At 27.8% G+C, this 22,663-nt stretch overlaps 2 protein-coding genes across 4 annotated transcripts in view; both read left to right on the top strand.

Annotated features, from left to right (window-relative positions):
* Positions 1 to 22,663, top strand: part of LOC132921140 (Kv channel-interacting protein 1-like) — a 411,785-nt gene that overhangs the window by 6,923 nt on the left and 382,199 nt on the right. The window lies entirely within an intron of this gene.
* LOC132921965 (cuticle protein 7-like) lies at positions 19,807 to 20,775 on the top strand. Its single transcript, XM_060985236.1, has 2 exons — positions 19,807 to 19,967; positions 20,080 to 20,775. Exons 1-2 carry the CDS (start codon positions 19,956 to 19,958, stop codon positions 20,524 to 20,526), a joined length of 459 nt encoding a protein of 152 aa, XP_060841219.1. The 5' UTR covers positions 19,807 to 19,955; the 3' UTR covers positions 20,527 to 20,775.

The following is a 22,663-nucleotide window of genomic DNA, read 5'->3' as shown; positions in this document are numbered from 1 at the left end:
GTCGCCGTTGGTCGACACCTACGCGCGCGGCACCGCCACCGCGGCCACCGCGGCCGAAACGCCGTGGCCGCCGTACCGGTACGGAGCGCGTTCCATAGTGACCGTGGCCCGGAACGGCCGGCTGGACGGCACGCCGTGCCCGACGGTCGAAGGCCTGTGGCTGTCCACGAACCTGGAGACGGCGTTCGACATGCGGGCCACCAGCCTGGCCGGCCGGTTGGACGTGCGGGCCGTCGGCTCGGACTGGACGGGCGGCGCCGAGACGGTGTTCGGCGACCGGGGCCCCGTCACCGCGATCGTCAGCCAACGGGACACCGGTAACGCGGTCACGTTCGTCGGACACTGTCGCGCCTCCCACGGCGTGGACACGATGACCGGTGCGTACACGATATCGATATATTAACGTTTGCGTGGTGATGTGGTGGAAGGGGTGGGGAGAGTGATGGGTTCTGCCCGCTCGTCATAAAAAGTGTATTATTATTAACGTCTATCAATCAGAGCAGAGGCTATATATTGATGTTGTTATTCTGTTTCGTGCTGAACTGCGAGAGTTTGCCGACGGAGAACACCGAGAACAGGTTATGGGTCACCGATCGACGCTTCCGCGACCAGTGTGGATCGGATTTATGCGTACCGCTTTAACGAAATATAATTATAATAATCGTTATCTATCTCTTTTTTTTTTTTTAACTTTAAAGAAAATTATAAAATTGTAAGAGATTCAACAACTACGAAATGTTAAACAACAATAATAATATTAATACACTATCACACTATAATCATCGCGAAAATAAGGAGATAAACACTTGTAGAAATAGGCAATTTCTGAGAAACACTAGATAATATAAATGGACGAAATCCGTGTTGAGCATGGGAACCGTTTACTATTTCCGACATTGCGATCCTTCATAAGCTCGACAAATCCCGATAGGTCCAGATTCACCAAAGACGCTAATTGACGAACATTTCTGTTTAGTGTATGACATCGAAAATAGCTCTCTACGGACACTGAAACCGGTCAAACGCATTAGGTTTTTTACTCTAAACTATAACATATAATATTATTGCCTAAACAATTTTAAACGCCACTATAATTTTTCTACATTTAAATTTTTAAATATCTGCGAATGCGGCTCTTACAAATATATATGTTAGTTGTGATATAGTCGATATAGATATATTAAGATGACTATATATACAAGGTAATTGTTATTGATTGCACTAATAAGACCACACAATACACATGATCGCTTAAAAAAATAGATAAATTATTATAATATGAATATTATCGTAGATTTATCGGAATTAATGAAAATTAATTAATTTATTAATCACTGAGAATGAACGAAAATAATTAAACACATATCTGCTAAATTAGTGATATTTGTATTTATATATCCTTACATACATATTATTTAATTTCAATATTAATATTATTTTGATCACGCGGCGTTACAGATAGGCTATTTAGCTACACATGTGTCCATATTTTGGCACTACTTATTATTACATCGGTTTAATTTAAATATATTTTTAATTTTATATCAGAGAGAGAGACTTATGTTTATCTTTGATAATATAAATTTGTTTTATTTGGAATTTTATTAATGTAATCGTATGGATTGTTGAATCGTGTCAAAGTACGATACTACAAATAAGGTGAAATTAGATTATAGTAGGTACGAATGTATGTATATAATAACTTAATGCATTAAACCGAGAAATAAGAATGCATTAATAAGCACAACGCGACAATATCTATAATTTATGAATTAATAAAATATGCAAGTCGTCGAAGCATTTGGTTTTTAAATCATTCGCTTACTTGCTGAATTGACGATAATTGAAATACTTTTCAAAGATCACAGTTGCAGGAATCCGTCAAATTCATAACGTAATGTTTAGTCGAAAGAATAATAAATTTGGTGTGATAGTTTTCATTTCTTTTTTTTTTAATACTTTAATATACTTTAAATATATTTGAAAATGGTGGAAATCATCATTAATAAATATGACATCTAAATTCTAGGCGTATGGGTAATAGCTTCACCGGTCAAGAATAAGTTGGATCATCATTTAGCCGTACAACCAATACCAGATACATTACACCGACTGAAAGTCGAGTAGACGCATTGTTTATGCTACTAATTTTAAATGTTCAAATGAATTTTTAATGTTCACATAGAATACTGATTGCCGTTGACTGTTGTGTATTTAAATGATTTTGTTACCATATTATATGTTTGTACATTTATTTCTAAAACAGATAATCGGACTGATTTATTAATAAAATTCCTACTTTACCCATTGTATTGTTTATAAAAATTATTTATTAATTTCTGGCCCCCGACGGAGCATGAACTCTGGTTCTTTATACCATAGTAGTTTATAATATTTTTTATTTGTGTCCACAGGATATGCAAAAAATGAACATTGCGTGTAAAAAAAAAATATCATAATAATAATAATAATAATGATTGCATAAAAGACTTGTGTACACGAATACTAAATTGTGCGTTTAATTTATACATGCATATGTAGTTTAAACTGTCATCTGCATGGTCGTATCAATGTCGCTGATAAAACAGTATTTTTCATTCAACTTATTCAGTAATTTGTTGCTGTAAAAATCAACAACGAGCTAGTCGTTTAACATTTTAACGTATTCTGATCTAAAAAGGTTATTTTTTAGAGATTAGGTACCACTATAACACATACTATTGGATAGTATATATTAATATTATGTTTTATTATAAATTTATAATATAATAATCATTTATTGCTGTTGTTATAATTATATATTTTGAACAAATTTAAATTTAAAATTTCATAACCTAAAAATAATAAAATAATAACTATAAATGTTTATACAGTTTAGTAAAAGTTGTATTATGAATATTATGTTTTAACTACAGTTCTTCGATTTTTCAATGATACTAAAAATTGTATATTTAAATTAAGATTCAATTTATATTTATACATTTATTTATTTTATTTTTTTTTTAATGGAAGTACGGTACCCTATAATTATTCATATGAAGTTTTAAATTCTTATAAGGTATTTAGTAGTTTTTAATTTTCGATTCAAGGCGTATCTTGACGGCAATACAAACGACATTATTGCACGTAGTTACATATACCTAATTCACAAGCAATTTCTGATATAACTTTAATATTTTAAATGTATTTTTATTATATTTATATTTTTAAAAATATAGTAAAATATTTTATCGCAGACTCAGAGGATGTTTTGATAAAAATGTTTTCTTCACCCGATAATTGCAATAGATGTTTTTATTTTATTTTATCATAATATTAGAACCACACAATAGTAGGGTTTTTTTTCGGGTTATGTATTTATTTCATATTTAAATATAACATGTGGAGAGTATTACACACTCTCTGTGACAGACATAAATCTACATAATATGAAATAGAACCATATTATAACATATTTTACAAAAATATGAATCATATGGTACGTATATTTTTTTGCATAACTACGACCAAGGGTGGCTGATTCAACACTTAAAACATCTCCCTCGCTTCGACAATAACGCTATTCAACGAATTAAACATTTAAATTTGTACATAATGCATAGTAATCGATTATTTTTTATAAATTTAAACTGACATATAGTATTTATATTATAGACATGTCCGTAAATCTAATCTTTACTTGAATATGTGTTTATGTGCTAACGATAGGTATTGGACTGGGCTCAATATTATTATTATTACTAAATTATTTTCATTTAAAATTATAAACGAGTAAACGGTGCACCGAATGGTATAATATGCACGCAGTGGTGACCATAAATTGCAACACGTTTGTCAGTGGTGTTGCGCAACGCATTTCGTTGTCGTCGTCGTTTATCAACATCCGACTTTGAACTTACTACTTCTCTAATGCACGCGTATGAAATGCATTCGCGCACCCGTTGCGTTCCAGTTCTGTCACCACGCGCAGGTAATGCGCGTGGCACAAAATGCAAAATATAAAAATAATAATAATCGTAGTAGGTACCTACCTATATATAATAATGTAAAACCAACAATTTCTGTGTGTGTGTGTGTGTGTGTGTGTGTGTGTATGTCTGTGAGAAAAAGAGGTTTACATATTATTGTGACGATGTCGTTAGATATAAAATTATGGCTTACGCGTGTTGTATAGAATGCTTGTACGGCATACTAAACACACTCCATCATTACCGCAGCATTGCCGGTACACCATCGGCCGATCTATAGCGATATTATATTAAAATCTCGTGTATTTATTGCCCATGTATATATTTATAATATCGTGCACGGTACTTGTACATAAAAACACAATTTTAATCGTTTACACCGTCACATCGATAATCTCAGCGATCGGCACAGAACACGTGATTTCTGTAATTTTTTCACAATAAACCAAAAAATCCGGTTTCGATACAGTTATATACGTATTATCGTATTGGTATATAGGTAATTATTGGTTTTGGAACGATTCCAAAATTTTGGTTTTCAACTCGCGGTTATTTTATTTATAATTAATTTTACTTTCCTCCGTCAGGTCGTCGAAACACACACACACGAGCGCCTCGGCACCATAGCTATAGTGTTTTATTATGGGGCCGTGTCGGTTATTAGCCGAGTTGCCAATAATAATACGAACTCGAAACGTGACGCGTACGGCGTGCGCACTGTTTTATAAGAAACGTATAGGTAGGTACACAGTTTATGGGCTGCAGCGATGCGGTGGCGTTCCGTGCGCGATAAAGCGCAACGAAACTTATGGCCACAGTTCCGGCCAATTCCCTTCCCTGTTGGCCTGCAAAAACAGAAACGAAAACTTTTGTTTCACAAATTAAAGAACACCGCCGCCACACCGCGTCATAATGGCATGAGGGTATTATATTATTATTATTACGTCGGTGTTCATGTATGGAAACAAATCTTATCGTGAAATGTGTACCTGCACAGTATGTATATTAATGTATAGCATACACAGAGTAATACCATTTTAACATTTTATGTTTGCGCATACAATTAACTTGTCAAGAAAAAAAAATATCACATGCACACAAATTTAAAAAAAATAGATACCTGCGATTTATAAGTAATATTTGTTTTGTCCCCTCCCCCCCCGTAAATTATTTACTGCTATGGCACTATAATGACAAGAACAAGTCTTATGACCGTTATTGTGTATACATTAAAAAATCAAAAAAAAACATTGGTTTAAGCTCTCTGTCATTATTAAAAAAGTTTAACGTTTGGCATTTAATCGTTATGTAAAAATAATAAAATAACTTATAATATGACTGTTGGCTTATATACCAGAAAACGCTTTTAAAATATCAATACCTCCGTATTGTAACAATCAAATTACTTCATTAATAAATACTATAAAAATTAATTGTCATAACCATAAACAAAATAATATCAATATATTATTATAATATTATTAAGTAATAATGTCATAATCATATACCTAAATATCGGGTTTTTCTTAGCAAAGATATAGAAAGGCAAAGAGAAAAAGTTTAAATCAGACAACAATAAATTAATCAACAAACTGTATTTTATATTAATAATTTTTTTATATTTTATTAGATAGATTAATTACCTTAATAATATAATAATATATTAAAATATGTAGAAATTATCATTAAATATTACAACGTAAATACGTAAATATCACATATATTTTGATAAAAAAGTAAATAAAAAAATATTTCGTATATTGACCTATATCGTAACATTTCATATTGTATCTTATCTACTTCAAATCATGGAAAGTTATCTTCTAAAATTTAGTAAATATTTTGCAAAAACGCATGTAAATATTGTAAATTTCTCACGCTGTTCGTTTGTATAATACACGAATGTAAAAATACTGATATACGTGTTTTATTATTATTACTCGTAATATCAGATTTATCATCTACCATCAGAGGCTATAATTACTGTTACTTATCATACTATAAATTCAGAAATTACAATTAAATTTTTTGCTGCGCTGTTGGGTAATGCATAGGTATTGGTAACGGACAAAACGAAACACGACATAATTATTATATTTTTTTTTGTTGTCTAGTGAAAGATACTTTAGTGTGTGCATTTTTGATTAACGAAATTTTCTTTGAGTATTACGTCGGTCTTTGTTGTCGGCTGGGTTGGATAGGACACGCAAACCAAAACCGGTCCTGCGTCGTATCGCTCCATATTTCCAATAGCCGACGGCTTTTTTATTGTGACAATCCGATCGTTTTGGCGGTACGTTATTATGAAAAATAAAAATAACAGTAATAAATAAATGCGTTTATACAAATATGCGTATAATCTATATATATATATATATATATATATATATATATATACACAACGCATTATACATAATCTACAAACATACACTAACACAATCATGATCATTTTGCTCGAGGCTGTTTCTGTGCACTGCAGCTGTCCATAATGTCGAAACCCCTTCGGAGCTTTCAAATTTTTATCAAAATGTTTCGTCACACTACTATCCTTGTAGTTATTATATTATAAGTAAATGGTCTTGTGCTATAGTACAAAAATTATAAATATCGTTGAAGTAACTAAGGTACAAATCATATTACTATTTTTATCACACGTGCATATTGAAAATATTTTATTATTTTTAATATTATTTATCTACAATGGAAAGGAATAGGAATCTTTATTTATGCATCAGTATATGGGTACATCGCAGGAACAAGAAAATTACATTTTAGACTAAAATTGTGATAAAAAACCTATCCCCGCGGTCTAACTTATTCCTAGGTTGTTCCTTGTTATTTGACGGTGGTTATAAATTAGTCATTTATAATTTTTTCAATGAACTAACAGGTTTTTTTTTGTTAAACGTTAATACGACCAGTTATAGGCTATCCAATAGTTATTAAACATATACAATATTTTGTTGCTAAAAAATAATTAAACAATGACATGAATACACGATTAGCGTTCAACTATTGTATTTTATATAGCATCAGTTAAATATAAGACTATACTATTTTGTTTCACTTACCTTGTTTTTATTAAAGCGTCTAGGTATCTTTTAAGAAACGTAATAATTAAATATATATTATTATTATTATAAAATATAAATGCATCAAAAACGTATAAGCACTATTGCAATATACAATTGTATCAATGTCTTTTTCATTAGAAGTTTTTGATTATTTTTTTTTTTTGGATTGAATCAAAGTAAAACATAAATATAGATTAATTTAAAAATTTTAATTTTCTATTATATACCTTTGTATACTTCATACAATATGGTATATTTACGTTAATTTTTAATCATACAAATTTGGCAAAAAATACTTAAATAAATAATTTTTGGAAATTGTTGGTAGAAAAATTACGAAATAATAGTTACTTACATATTTATTATACATAAATAGGTACATATAGTTTATTATACAGGTATTTTTTCCAAATGTGTTGTTAATATTAAAGCTATACAATTAAAAATGTTACTAATAAATTAATTTTTATGTTATGTATTTTTAAGATTATACTCGTACAAGTAAACCAATATAAATTGTAAATATAAAACTAACGTATACGTATTTTTATTATTTTTTAAAAATTATATATCATACTTGGAAATGTACCCATGTATAACAAAAAAAAAGCATTACATATTATTCATTCATTTCGAAAATTACAACATAGGGTATAATGGGATTTTTGGAGCATAGTCTATACTCTATACTAAAATATACAGTTTAATTCATTAATATATAAAAAAACGCTGTTACCAAAGGTAAAATACGTTAAAAATTAATAATATTAAGTACCTATTTATAACACTGGCAGTAATTAAAGTGTAATACGTTTTTACAAATGAAATTCCAGACTTTCAATTACAAGATAAACGATAATTTACTATTTATAAAAAGGCAATCGGTTTAAACCTCACCGAAACGTAAAATGTTAATCGATTGTAATTAAATATAACTAATATATTTTTTACATTATTTTTATTTATGTCTATATAGAGTTAACAAGAAATTGGTTTGGATTTAAATAATTACTATATATTAATTTTTACAGTAGGTAGATACATATTTTGTATTTAAACAATATTTACATATTTTATTAATGGCAAAAGAGTATCTTAAAGCTATAATTTTTTGCGTAGTTATTGTGCTAAAAAAGGAAATTATTAATAATTTTAGTACTACGAAGTGTTATAAGTGTTAAGAATGAAGTTCAATGCCTTTTTTTTCAAATGTTAACCTTGAAGGAATTACTAGAGCAATTTAAATCATAATTTAAACATATCATAAGATATATTGTCAGAATAATGTTGGTCACATTTAGTCATCATTACACTGTAAATAAATTATCTAATAAAACACAAGGTTAATTAATAGTATTTAAGCTAAAATGCATTTATCATCACTATATATATATACATTTTAGTGTAAGAATTTATCAAACAAATTAGCCCCTTCCCCTACAGGTGTACTTTGATCATAATCGAAGTTTTGTATGTGATAAGCCCTTGAACAATGTCATTACTAATTTTAGGTGATCATTGCGAATTTATTCCTACAAAGTATTAAGTGTTTAGCTCATTTTAATTAATTTGAAACTGACTGTGGTACAAATAGTTGCAATTTAATAAAATTATCATCTCAAGTAAACAGCATTCTACATTTAGATAAAATAATAACAAAGGGATATTAAATAATTTACAAAACTGTTTCAGTTCATTTTTAAAAATATGAAAGGTTACTAAAATAAAATTTAAGTTTGTTTTGTTGTAATTGTTAAAATTAAAATGTATCTATTGCTAGTGAGGAACTAATAACAAATTACAATATCAAATACGAATTATAAATATTTACGATTTTAGTGCCAATGATTCGTGTTTTTGTATAAACTCTATCGTATATATTAAATACCTATACCATTTTTATTTAAAATGTTGATCTGTGAAATTAAGTATTTTTGAGATCTTATTTAATTTGAAAAATATTTTTAAAAAAAATCGGATTCTTGCTTTCACTAATTATATAATATACAATGCATTATTGCTCACAACATTAATTAGGGCTTATTTAATTAAATGTTATTACAAGTTAATGTTCATATATTATTCAATTAGTAATTACGTTGTAAACTGCAGCCGCTATTCGATTGTCATCAACGTCAACCGATCACAAAAATACCAGGATTAAAAAAAAAAAATAAAAACAATATTTAAATAGGATTCTAATTAGTCGGAAATAAAAATAAATTATTAAACGATATTACGAGTGGAATGATTAAAAACACGTTTAAAAATAATTCAATGAAAACAATATATTTTCCTTTCTTTTCAGCACAAATATAAGGCGTTCGTCCCTGCAGTAGTAACGGCGACTATAAATCATTAGACATAATAATATAATAAGATACTATAATATGTTACATATTATGACAATGACCTGACAATTGTTTCGACGATTATATAGGTACGTAAACGATAGGTGTGAACCAGTTTTATTATTTTACTTCGCGTTATAAAATCTCGGTATTATGAAAACGTAATACAATACACATTCAAATAACGTGTAGAAATGTTAAAAAAAATCTCGGTTGATCGTATATCAGCGTGTCTCCTTGACCTATCAACAATATTATAAGCATGTACTTATATGTTTCGCCAAAGTAATGCGTACATAGGAGCTGGTCAGCGTTTTCATTCCATTTGTTACAAAATTTTCGACATTTATTATGGCAACAGTGAATTGAAGAATATAATATGATAGAGATAAGGTATACTAGGTATCATATTAAAGGTCTCATATGCGCACATAGCGTATCTTAAATATTTAAGAACAAGCTGCACGCGTAAACGTTTATTTGTTAATAATGAATTGTGACGAACCGAGAGTAATTTTAGGCAATGGCATACTTTGTTTTATTAAATTTAAAAATTAAATTAAATTCATTAAGGCAAAATAATGTTCGAATGTTGCGGGGTTGCGGAAGTATAAATTTTTCTTCGAATAAATCATAATATGTGTACTGTATAGGTTTATTTTATTTTATGCTTTTGTGTCTTTAAACATTATCATACGATAATTACGTGTGAATCGAACATTATGTTATTAAATTGTTATTACAACAAAGGCGTTCTTCCGAGCCCTGTCCTCGACGACGGATGTGAGTTGCTGTAGCTGTAGCTTTTACACCGCCATAATAGTCATGATGCACCACTTGGTGCTAAGTAGACGATTGATTTGGTTACGACAGAGAGATCATGATCTATCCGTATCGATACTTACCTTTACGGCTGTTGTTTGGCGAAAAAGTTGAACCATTCACATAAGCAATTCAGTTCTATACAAAGACAGTTGTTTTGGGAAAAACCACACGAGTGGAAAACGCATCCCCTTTTGATGGAATCAAACATAAGTGTTGCGACATGATCTGCATATACGATTGTATTAGGTTAGTAACGTTATGTTAGTAAAATTTGAATTGGAAAATCGTAACTAGGTCCCGATAATAATATATTTAGCTGGCGACAAAAAGGTCGGCTATAAATTCCTTATACATTTTTACCGATAAAATAACGTATTTACGAACATCTGATTTATCTGCTGAAAAAAATTATCTAGTCGTGTAGAAAATTAAAATTCGCGGAAAAACAGGGATTAAAAAAACAAAAATAGCGAAGTATAAATTAATAAATACCTAGTGGAATTATCATATATGCACAACAAACATGACATACTACACAATTTTTAATTTGAAATAAAAAACTAACTGTTTACCTGTACCTACTTCACTAAGATTTTTTGTAAGCTATATTTTTATGAAATGAAAAAAAAAACAAATCATTTATGTGTTGTAATGGGAATTGTCCCCTCATCGTGGTGTCTTCTTGTAATATATTAAATTATTCATAAAACTCAAAACTGTTTGGACCCTGTTTACTATACGCATACCAATATTATTTAAAATTCACGGACCAGTTTGCATATCAAATTTTTACTACCTGTAAAAACGGCTCTCTAACAGTTGCATAATATTAAAACCATCTAAATTTCGACTATATGGTTGCGACAATGGTTAATATTGTGATGTTCCTGTCGACCAAAAATCGTTACACAAATCATATTCTAACGCGTATTTATTAAGTACCTACTATATATAGTTATAAAATATTGACGGTTCGTAAACAACGAAAAGTGTACCATTAAATCGCATTTTGATTTCCACGTCGACGACGACGCTTTACCCATTTTCATACTATTGGCAAAATAAATAGCATTAAAGTTTATAAATTATATAAAACATACATTTGAATATCTAATACAAGATATTCTTAAAAATATTAATTTTTACTCTTTGATACACTTATTGGTAAATCTTTCTGAAAAAAAAATATAAATTATAAATTGGTACAAAACTAGAAAAAAAATCATGTTTGATTCCAAAAAGGGTAAAATAAAAATATAGGTAATCGCTTGAAAATGGACCCATAATGACTATAATCGTAAGTATTTAACTTATTTATAATATAAATGTTTAAATAAATATTACAATACTATTTATATACATACATATATTATTTTAAGTAGACTTATACCAGCAAGGTCATTTAAATTGAACAACGTTATAAAAATAGCGGGAATTATATTCAATCCTTTCGAAATCACCAACAGTTTTCTAATTACTTCAAAATGACTATTCAGTTCAGGACAATTATTTGACAAGCATTATCTCAGTCGGGATTTTAGGGAGACTACTAAGATGAATGACTACTCTAGACACAGTTGGTATGAAATATAATAATTTAAAGAGTCTTACTTTGAATAATTATTATAACTCTCAGATTTTGACCGTAAAATACTATATACTTAACTCCATATTTTATATTGTAATGTAAAAAGTATTCATCATTCAGACAAAAAGTTTGTATGAATTTAACTTCATAACCTTCCATGCGTTAAAAAAATTGGATTTTTAAATTGCAATTTTATAGTTTTTTTTTATTTTTGATATTGACAAAAACCGAATAAATGATCTTAATATGCTTATTGCTCGTAAAATCACGTATTAAAACAAATATTACTTATAATGAATAATTGAGTAAAAAATGGATAATTTTAGCAGTATTTCTTTATTATTGAACTAAAATTATTACATTTACAATTTTAATATTTATCGGAGACCTACAAGTTTTAACGAAAGAGTCAAACTTTATCATCTGATCCATTTTTAACGAATGATTCTTGAAAAATAATTATCTTATTTTTAGAGAAAAACAACACTTAAATATAAATCATGTTTTGAAATAATGATTTAGAACTAAGAATACTATAAACATTTTCGTCAGAGCCGTTGATTTAACGATGTACCTTTATATCTTCTGTAAATTATGCTCAAGACGTATTGTTAAAGTTAGTTCAATCACATCTTTTAATGAACCCTGACGAGGTCTGTTTCACTGAAAAAAAATTAACATTTAACATTAATGTCATCGTATAGGTACATCGAACAGTAAATAGAATTTTAAGTTGAACAACAGAAATCTACTTAAATAAATTGCAGTGATTTTAATAAAATGTTTGTACTTACAATATTTTGTTATATAAAATAATTAAAATTGTAATTAAATTATGTAAATTAAAGCATAATTTCCAGACTGAATATTAATTATCTCGGTTTACTGCTCAACAATAGTGGTTTATTATCCATAACGGATATACAGGCAATTATAAACAAAGAGAAATGCTCAAAACAAGAAAAATAAAATTTACTCGATTTCGAACAGTATAATTTAATAAACTAAACTTGAAATAAACAAAAGTAGATTTACGTTTAAATACGAAATATATTTTAACTTCGTTATATTTAATGTGAATTTAAATTATAGCAAATCATAGTATAAATGATAAATTTATATTCAATATAGATTCAACATATTCATTTTATTTTAATAAACACACGCATAGATTTAAATATAATATACCTATTTTATTTTATAGTGATTTTGAAATAATACTTTATTTCACTAAAGTTTCTATCTTTAAATTATGCCTAAATTAACTCGTATTAAATTGTAAATGGTAGATAAATGCCATTTTAATGAATGTCTTAGTTAATTTTTATTATCAAATTTAAATACACATTTTATAAAAGCATTGGTTGAAAGAATACAATATTAATAAACATTACACAAATTCAAAATAAGATTTTAAATTAATAATTGAAAATACTCATATTTAATTGTTTTTTTTTATGATTTAAAAAAATAAGTAAGTTTTTATTATTTTTATATAAATAATTCTTAAGTGTATTCACACGTATTATCTTTAAAAATATTATGTTATTATGTAACTTATAAATATTGATTAATGAAAACATTTAATAGTAGCTTCTATGGTTAATTCTTGTCCGTCGATCAATGACTTGTCCTAAAAAAATATTATTAGTAAATATTTTTCTCTTATTATAATATAGCAGTTTATTAAATAACAGTAGTTTCAATGAATGAATAATTTAATTTAGTTTATGATAAAATAAGTATCAATTAATATACATAAATATATATATCAACTTAATCGATATTATTTTTAGAATAAAATAATTTATAATTCGTTCAATAATATCAAGGGAAGGATTGCTAGAAGTTTTATATTTTATAGCGAAACTGGTTTTATTAACAAATAGCAAATTTATTGAATTGGATTTAAACTATTAATTAAATATTTAATCAAAAATTGGTTAGGTGTTTGAATAAGCTATACAATTATAGTGCTAACAATTTGGCACACTATGTTGTGTACAATTTTGGCCAAAAAGTTCAAGGCCTTTGTCACAGATATAATATTGTATCATTTTTAAATTATAAAATATTATATTAAATTAATCTTAACTAAAACAAAAGTTAATAAATTATAATATTTACATTCGAATACAGGATAATTTATCAAAGACGTTATTTTAAAAATGTACTATAAGAATTTATATTTCACAGTAACGATGAGTACTCATGCAATTATTTGCGTTGTGCCTATTTAAAATAATTCGATTTTATTTTATTTATATTTTACATTTAGTTGGTATCGTGTTACGTTGTAAACGAATAGAGCGATCGCTATAAATTAATGTCGGGTACCCATATTAAAAAAAGCAATAGCTCGTTATCAATAAAGGTCCAGTTCGAATTTCTCCAACTGCTGTCGTCAACACTCGCCACCACTGAGTATATAGTAATATATAGTAGGTAGGTGTCTGGTGTGGACTAGTGGAAAACGAACCAGTTATTAGTTGGTATAGCCAATGTCTATGATTTATGGGTTTACAGTGGATTATTATGCAAGTAAAGCTATATTTGTAGAATAAATAAACGAGCGAATAAAAAATAAAACTAAGAAAAACAAATATGGTTCGGGACTTGGAAATCTCTAAGAAAAAAATTTTGAAGAGTAATGGATGAAACAATGAGTCTATGCTCAATAAAAACAAAAACCATATTTTTCTTACCTTGACAGGTGTAACGGTCCGTACTTTTTGGTTAGTTTCACCCGGATGAAAATATAAAAAAAAATACTATGTACCCGCTAAGAAATAAGTTTTATACTTCTATAGTATGGATTAAAAAAAATAGATGGTCTAGAAATCAACAAGAGAAGAAACAGTTTATGGTGGTACGTGCCATGATATCTGGTGGCTAAAATGATTAATGCCCTTTGGTTTTACTGGCTGGTGTAACTGAAAAAAGCTCTTAGTTAAATATTATATTAACGCCTAAAAAGAAATTTTCATAATAAAACTCGTTCGTGATATTTTATAACCTTTCGTCAACTGAATATGTTGCACGGATAAAATGTACTACACGATACAGTAAATTATTACAAACTAATATGACAAATAAAAAAATATGACAGTATTGTGTCTTATAATTATTTTAAATCAATAATACAATTTTAGGGATACCACGTTATTTTGTATTGCGATCTGGAAGACAATAGTTTTCAAATTGCGGGTAATTTTTATAATATATTGATAGTACTATCATATTATATATATATATATATTTATTAATTACATTTAAAAAAATTAAAAATTAATACCACAATATATACCTAAACTTATCACGAGTACCATATTAAGTTATTATTTTTTAATCTTGTATTCAATTTCAAAATCCAAATCACAAAAAAAAGATATTCTACTTTTTTAGTCGAACTTGATGTACTTTTTACAAGAAACATATTTCCACTAATCTTTAAATATTATGAAGTAATTTTTTGAAAGTTGATTTTAAACCGACTCAATGAGTCTATAATATGGTCTATTACGATTGCTAAACGCAAAACGTATATTTTATTTACAAATGATTAGATAGTTTCATTTTAATGTTTAAAATAACTAATTCGATTTATAATTATTTTTAAATTATCGTAGTGATTGATGAATCATTGTGTAAACGGTAAAACTATATAATAGGCATGGTTTTAAAATGTGTTAGTAATATGGTAATAGCTGGTATGATATTTTATCGTTGAATAGGTACGTTTTCTGCATTGCTTAATATACAGACCATTAATTCTATTCGATATATTATGTTTACCAGATTTTGTCGGACTAAACAATTATTTATGATGTGCGATACATTGATATTGTGATAGATAATAACGTAAAATAGAATTATTAATCACTCGAAGCAAATAAATCCATTTAACATGGTTGCATCTTTAATGCGCGTAAGCATGTGAACATAATATTTTTTATTAGGATTTATTATTACCTACCTGGCCACGTTCTAAATTGAATGTTGAAAGGATAACATTATAACAATGTACGTAATAAAGTTTGTTATCTTTGATATAATGCTATAATGTATACGGTGTAACATGGTAAAAACACATTTATGTAATGACCATTCGTAACATATAAAGTTAATTTATAGGCGTAATATCTTATCATAACTAAAAAGTAACAATGAAAAAAAACTTACTTATCATATATACATAATTTTACTTAGAAACTACATTGTTTGGTATTATTCTATTCTTAAAATATAATTTTTATTAGAATGATAAGTTACTTCAACTCTTAACATTAGGATTAAAATCATATTTTGACATTTAATATTATGACGTGCCTTCAAATGTTGCTTTATTTTACTTGTGTAATAGATGTTTTAATCCTAAACTACTTAATAAAAATGTATATAATATTGAGTAGTCGGTCTCCGTGAATAATTTTCTGCTTTGTTAACTATGTGGTTTGATAAACTAAGATAACAAACCTTAGGGTGACATTTTTCATTAAAACTGTTATCTATTATAGAACTAAACAATAATATTTATAAATCTAATAATTTTATTGGATATATATATTAAATTTACATATTATAATTGTTAAATTTTTCGTACATGTGTTTCTATATGTATAATATAAGTAATATAATTTACATAATTATCCGAAAATACAATATGATGAGTAAATTATAAATATCAAAACCAACAAAACATATTATTGTAAAAATCGCTAATGAATTTTTTATTTATGTATTTATTTTTAATGAATCATAATAATATTGGGCTGGGTGTGTATAAGTCATTATTAATTTTTCAATAAAATTAAAAAATGAATGTTGTATAGCGATATATTACGTATTATATAGGTAATTATAATTATCATGTTGCCAATATAGTTCGAAAGTGCTCAATATACATTAAAAAGATTTTATCTAAAGGCGATAAACATAATACAAATACTAATATCGATATAATATTATTTATTTAAAGCCCAAGGCAAGCATAATATCTTTTCTTTATATAATATATTTTGACAGTCAAAAGTGGGTTGGAGTTTAAATGTTGCAACCGTGGTGATATTAGTGTTTGATAACAAAAAAAAAAAACTATAAATATTGATAAGTATTGGACTATACATATGTTAAAACAATTTTAGTTAAAAGTTGTCAATTATTAATAAAATAATTATGAAACAAATCCATTGTAAAATTAACGTAAAAAATATAATATGTGCACTTTCCTATTGTATACGAGCGATAATAATATAATGAGCAACAATTTTAATACATTTTTTATTATAATAATACTTTTTTTCCAACCGTGTATAAATTGCAGTACTTTCAAATCATGTTGGGGTGTATGTTGATAGTTGGTGGGTCTTTATTCTTTTATAGAAGGTAAAAGAAAAAGAAAACTATCGTGAGGCGTTTAAATTAATTTGAAATCGGTTGTAAATATAAATGCAATTAAATAAATGAACAATTAATAAAAAAAAAATGTTTTCAATTTTTGTTTTTAGCGAAATACCATTAGGAATAAATTAGTTTCGAAAATATATGTAATATTTTTCTCAAAACTCAAAATATTGATACTATTAAATATTAATGCATCATAGGAAATCGGTATAAAGACCACAACATGATAGATTGATTTATATAATAAATTTCATGAGAATTATATTGATAGTTAAGAAAACGGGAGCAATATGCTATATTATAATAGCATTAAACTCTTAGACACACTACTACTCTTAGTATATTAATTTTAAGGATAGAAAAAAGTTTTTATGGAACCTGTGGAATCGTGGTGTCTTTATTTCTTGCACAACATCTTGAATAAGTAGTGTTTCCGATGAAGTATTTGTGATTTATAAATGTTTGTAGTTAATTATTTTACCTAAGTAAAATTTAATTTCAAAAATATCTATTTAATTGATTAAAATAAATTAATCTTTTTCTAAATAATTTTTAAAATGTAATGATAATTACATTAAAATTTAATATGATAGCTGGTCATACGGCAACTGTGACCACACATACAATATAAATGTATTTAATGTACACAAATTTTGTGTGCTTTTCACGAAATTGAAAAATGCCTGTTTTTTCTCTCTATTTTAATGTGATTGTTCAACGATTTGTACGTATTATTACTTTTATAATTATAGGTTTTGTATGTATTTTAATGATAATAATCATTATCATAATATTAGGTCATGTACATATATAGGACACGGGTAGTATATTTTTTACTAAATTTAGATTATTGCTATAACATTTTAATTCCATGTTATAATAATATATAATATTATGTAGGTGTATGTACACATGAAACACATAAAAAATCTATTGCTATTGTTGATTTGTTATGGTACAATATAGCTGTTCATTAATATGGATTACCTGTAAATAAAAACTAGTTGGAATTCGAATTTCAAATTTGGTTTGGATTTCATTTTCAATTGGTAGAAGTTAGTCGAATTTATATTTTCTGACCACATGCGAATAAATTCGATAAAACTTTATCGAAATGTTTAAAAATTATATTATTTATTTATCGTAATTGTTTATTATTATTTTCTGGCCACAAGTGGTTTTCACAGGACTGAGGATTGAAATAATATTGTTTAAACGTATTGTACGATACTTTATTATTATGAGAAAAAAAAAGTATTATTAACTTCATTCATCATATCATTTTTTGCTTGTATTTGTTGCCAAGAGGTTTAATCTCAAATAAATTGAAGTTATCAATAATTTTTGTTTATTGAAACAATACTTACCTAATATATTCGTGTTTTCATTTGAGGAAATATGGATTTAATTAACTTTGTGTTTTGTATTTTATTATTACAAAAAAAAATACTTTATAGTTAATACAATAAAAAAAAAACATTTGAACATGTGAAACCAAAATAAGAACCTAACCATTATATTTATTAAGAATACATTGTATTCATGTAATTATTATAATGCAAAAACTGAAAAGTATACTAAGAATTAATGTGTGTTATCATCATTCGGTATACGATGCATTTATAATAAATTAATAAAATTATTTATACTTAAGTCGCAAAACTAAAATTAGTACAAAGGTTGTATTAATGCGTAAGTGAATGGTAGTAATAATTTAGGGACTATATTTGTCGGTAATCTATATATATATATATATATAGCTAATGAGGGATACGTGTCTAGAAATAATAAAGTATTACTTATACAACTTTAAGTTAAAAATAGAAACTTAAAGGTTAAAATTAATATGTAGATTATCATTTCACAAAATACATCTTATTAAAGATTATTTTGATTAAAAAATTATAGTAGATTAAACGTAAAAGTATTCATTACTTTTAAGGAATTAAAATCCCGTAAAAATGAGTTCAAAAACTAAAATAGTACCAACTAAATTAAAAAAAAAAAAATGGGCATTGAATGATTTAAAATTATTTCATTGGATATAATATTGAAGCTTAATGAGTATAATATAGTATACTTATAATTGATTATATCTGGCTTAAAAATGTTTGTAAAACTACATTATATTATGTAAGTATTAATACAACGAATCTTATTACGAAAAAGTTTTCGTTTGTATAACATTGTGCCCCTTGGGTTTCAAAAAAGCATATTATACTTTTATTTTATTTCTCTTACTCACCTCTTGGTTATATCGATGAGTGACCTATGGAAAAATAATACGTAATAGAAATATTGATACATTTAGTTAAATAGTGTGTGTACACAAATTGAAAGCCAATATTATGCAAATACAAGTCAAATATATACTTTTAAATTCAGAGTCATCTCGTCAAATTTGTATTGTGTTCGGGGTGTGGCGCATATAAGTAATGTTTGGATCCACGATATATTGATACGCTTGTGTCGATGATGAAGGCGTGGGACTGTATAGTTTGTGCTCAGGTCACAAAGAATAAAAGAAAAATATGACTTAACGGGCGTCTCCACCTCAACCGGTTCTCGTGCACGGCGAAATGACCAATGTAAGCCGAGCGGGACTCGTGCGCAAAATTTGTCTGGAAGGGATGCCGTAACAATGTTTTAGCATAAATACGGTGTCTCAGGTCTCCATATTCATCAGTTCATTTCTGTACACAGTTATCGAGCATTTCGACTCAACAAACACAAAACAAACAATAAAATGGCCGCTAAGGTAAGTTACAGTGTTATAATATGTGTGCATTCTAAGATGAAGCATTTTTTTTTTTAAATTTAATTTTAAGAAAATTATTTTTGGTTTTTAATTTTGAAATTTTGCTTTACAGTTGATCATCTTCGCCGCTTGTGTGGCTTCTGCTCTCGCCCAATACCCCGCCCCAGCCTACAAGCCCGCTTACTCAGCACCAGCTTACTCCGCACCAAAGGCTTACGCCCCAGAGCCCGCATACGCACCAGCCCCATACAACTTCGAATACAGCGTAAACGACCCACACACCTACGATGTCAAGAGCCAATCTGAATACGCCGACGGTAACGGTTACGTAAAGGGATCTTACAGCCTTTTGGAAGCCGACGGTTCCACCCGCGTCGTCGAATACACCGCTGACGACTACAACGGTTTCAACGCCGAAGTCAAGAAAATCGACGGAGGATACAAGGCCCCATACAGCGCACCAGCCTACAAGCCCGCCTACCCAGCACCCGCTGCCTACCCAGCACCAGCTTACCCAGCACCGGCCTACAAGCCAGCCCCATACAAGCCAGCTTATTAATTCGTCCTCAAACGATGATATAATAATTAATTATTATTCACATCATTTGTAACTGTATAATTGTACGATACAATGTTGTATCGTCGTTCCACCTTCTTCCGACTGTCCCTGATCAGCTGTTACACGGTTCCACTGTTTTGGAGTCCGCAAACCAGTTGTTTGTATTATTGTCATTGACTCATTTGTTTTTACTTTAATGATTGTGTACATTAATGTGTAAATAAATCATTCATCATATTCACCAAAAAATTGTTTTAATTTTTTTGTCATTTAACTTGATACATTTTATGTAAAATTGTATTGTGTGGAAACTAAATGTCTCTAAATTGCTACTTCACAATATTGTGATGTTTAATAGATATTATGTCGGCATAAACGAACGAGCTAAATTTCAATGTCAATTAAAAGACAGTCACCCGCACCAATCGAGTTGTACACCGTTCCTAGGTTGGACATTACCAGGCACTAGGCATCGACTCACAATAAGACTTCTTATAAATACGTTTTTAGACTTAAGTTTTAAGTGCATTCCAAATGCCTGCTGGATATTATAGAATGGCCACGATTTCAACAATATTTATTTAGTATCATATAATTATATGTTCTAGGATAAATAAATAACTGAACATTGTTATTTTAAGAAATGCTCTTTATTTATTATTATTTCACTAAAGTGATTATACTATTATTGAAATAAATAACAATACATCTAATATTTAATAATCGACATTTTAAATAAATTGATGTTATCTAAAAAAGTAAAAATTAGTATACTATAACTCTATATTAATAATGGATTATACAATTTTTATTACTTTAATAGTTTTAATGATAATCAATCCGAAGTTTTTAGTTTTTGTTCTACCCAACACTTGTGTTTTTTGGTTTTAGCTTTAAGCATTACTGAATAAAAGCTAGCATGACGCGTAAGAAGTAAACGACTTCGATTAAATGTTTTTGTAACTTTTTAGAAATCGTTTAGGAAAAAGAATTGTTTTTACATTTATAAAACTTGCCAGGAAATCTGGTAATAATATTAAAAATATATTAAAAATTAAGCATTATGTATATATTGGACAAAAATTCTGGTTGTATAATCAATGAATAAAAACATATCCAATATCATTAATCATTACACTTAGACTAAAAGTTGGACTATAGAATTAAAAGCGACAAGAAGATAGAAGAAGAAAAATAGTTTACATTTATATTTGAAAGATTGATAAATCGACAACTTCTTCGAGTTAGGTGTTCAACATCTTTTAGTGGTTCTGTACGACAAAATGATTGATCATTTGAAAATGTAGTTTAATACGTAACAAAACAATACCAATTTTACTGAAGGATTACTCGTTACACGTCAATCGAAATGGTGCATGTAATATTATGTTTAAATGAAATGTTAAAAACAAATGTTCATTTGAATAAACTAAATAACATGGGAATGCTTCTAATTTATACACGGTTAGTGTTAAATAGGCTGACTAAGGCCTTTGATAGTTTTGCTTTGATCACAGATAGAGGTATATTTTTGATTAACCTTCGAAAAGTAGAAATTCGAACCGAGTTGCACTTGCATTAAGTAATTATTATAACGAGCTTTGTAATAACGCTATATTAAACATTTGAGCATTCCTTTATTTTGTTTTCGTTTAGACACTACACGCTTTACTTCGAAACATAATCATTATACATTATATAACTTAAAATATGTTTATGAAACGGAGTGTTTTGATATAATACGGAATATTATGATTAAAAATACATTATCTTCTACAATAATATAATATAATATTTTTGTTCAAAAGTCTTAGCAGGTTTAAATATCAATTAATTTATAAACATTCGATATCATAAAATGTATATCTTAAATGCTAAAAATACTTACAAAAATAAAGCATGGGGCACTAATGCATTATAATTTCGCTTCACTGATCTCGGTGTGAGTTTTAATGAACAGTGTTATTAATAAACATTTAAAAGTAACAATAAATTATGTTCACATAATAATAATTTACTTTTTGAGATTTTTAATTGTTATTGAGTTTATCTAGTAAAAATACATGGTGATAACAACTTACAATTAAAATTACTATCTTGTACCAATATAAATATAAACATTATCAAAAGTAATAGT

Source organism: Rhopalosiphum padi, chromosome 2, assembly GCF_020882245.1.
Source record: "Rhopalosiphum padi isolate XX-2018 chromosome 2, ASM2088224v1, whole genome shotgun sequence".
NCBI lineage: Eukaryota > Metazoa > Arthropoda > Insecta > Hemiptera > Aphididae > Rhopalosiphum > Rhopalosiphum padi.
The sequence above is the reverse complement of the archived record's forward strand: the minus strand, read 5'-3'. Positions and strand labels throughout refer to the sequence as shown.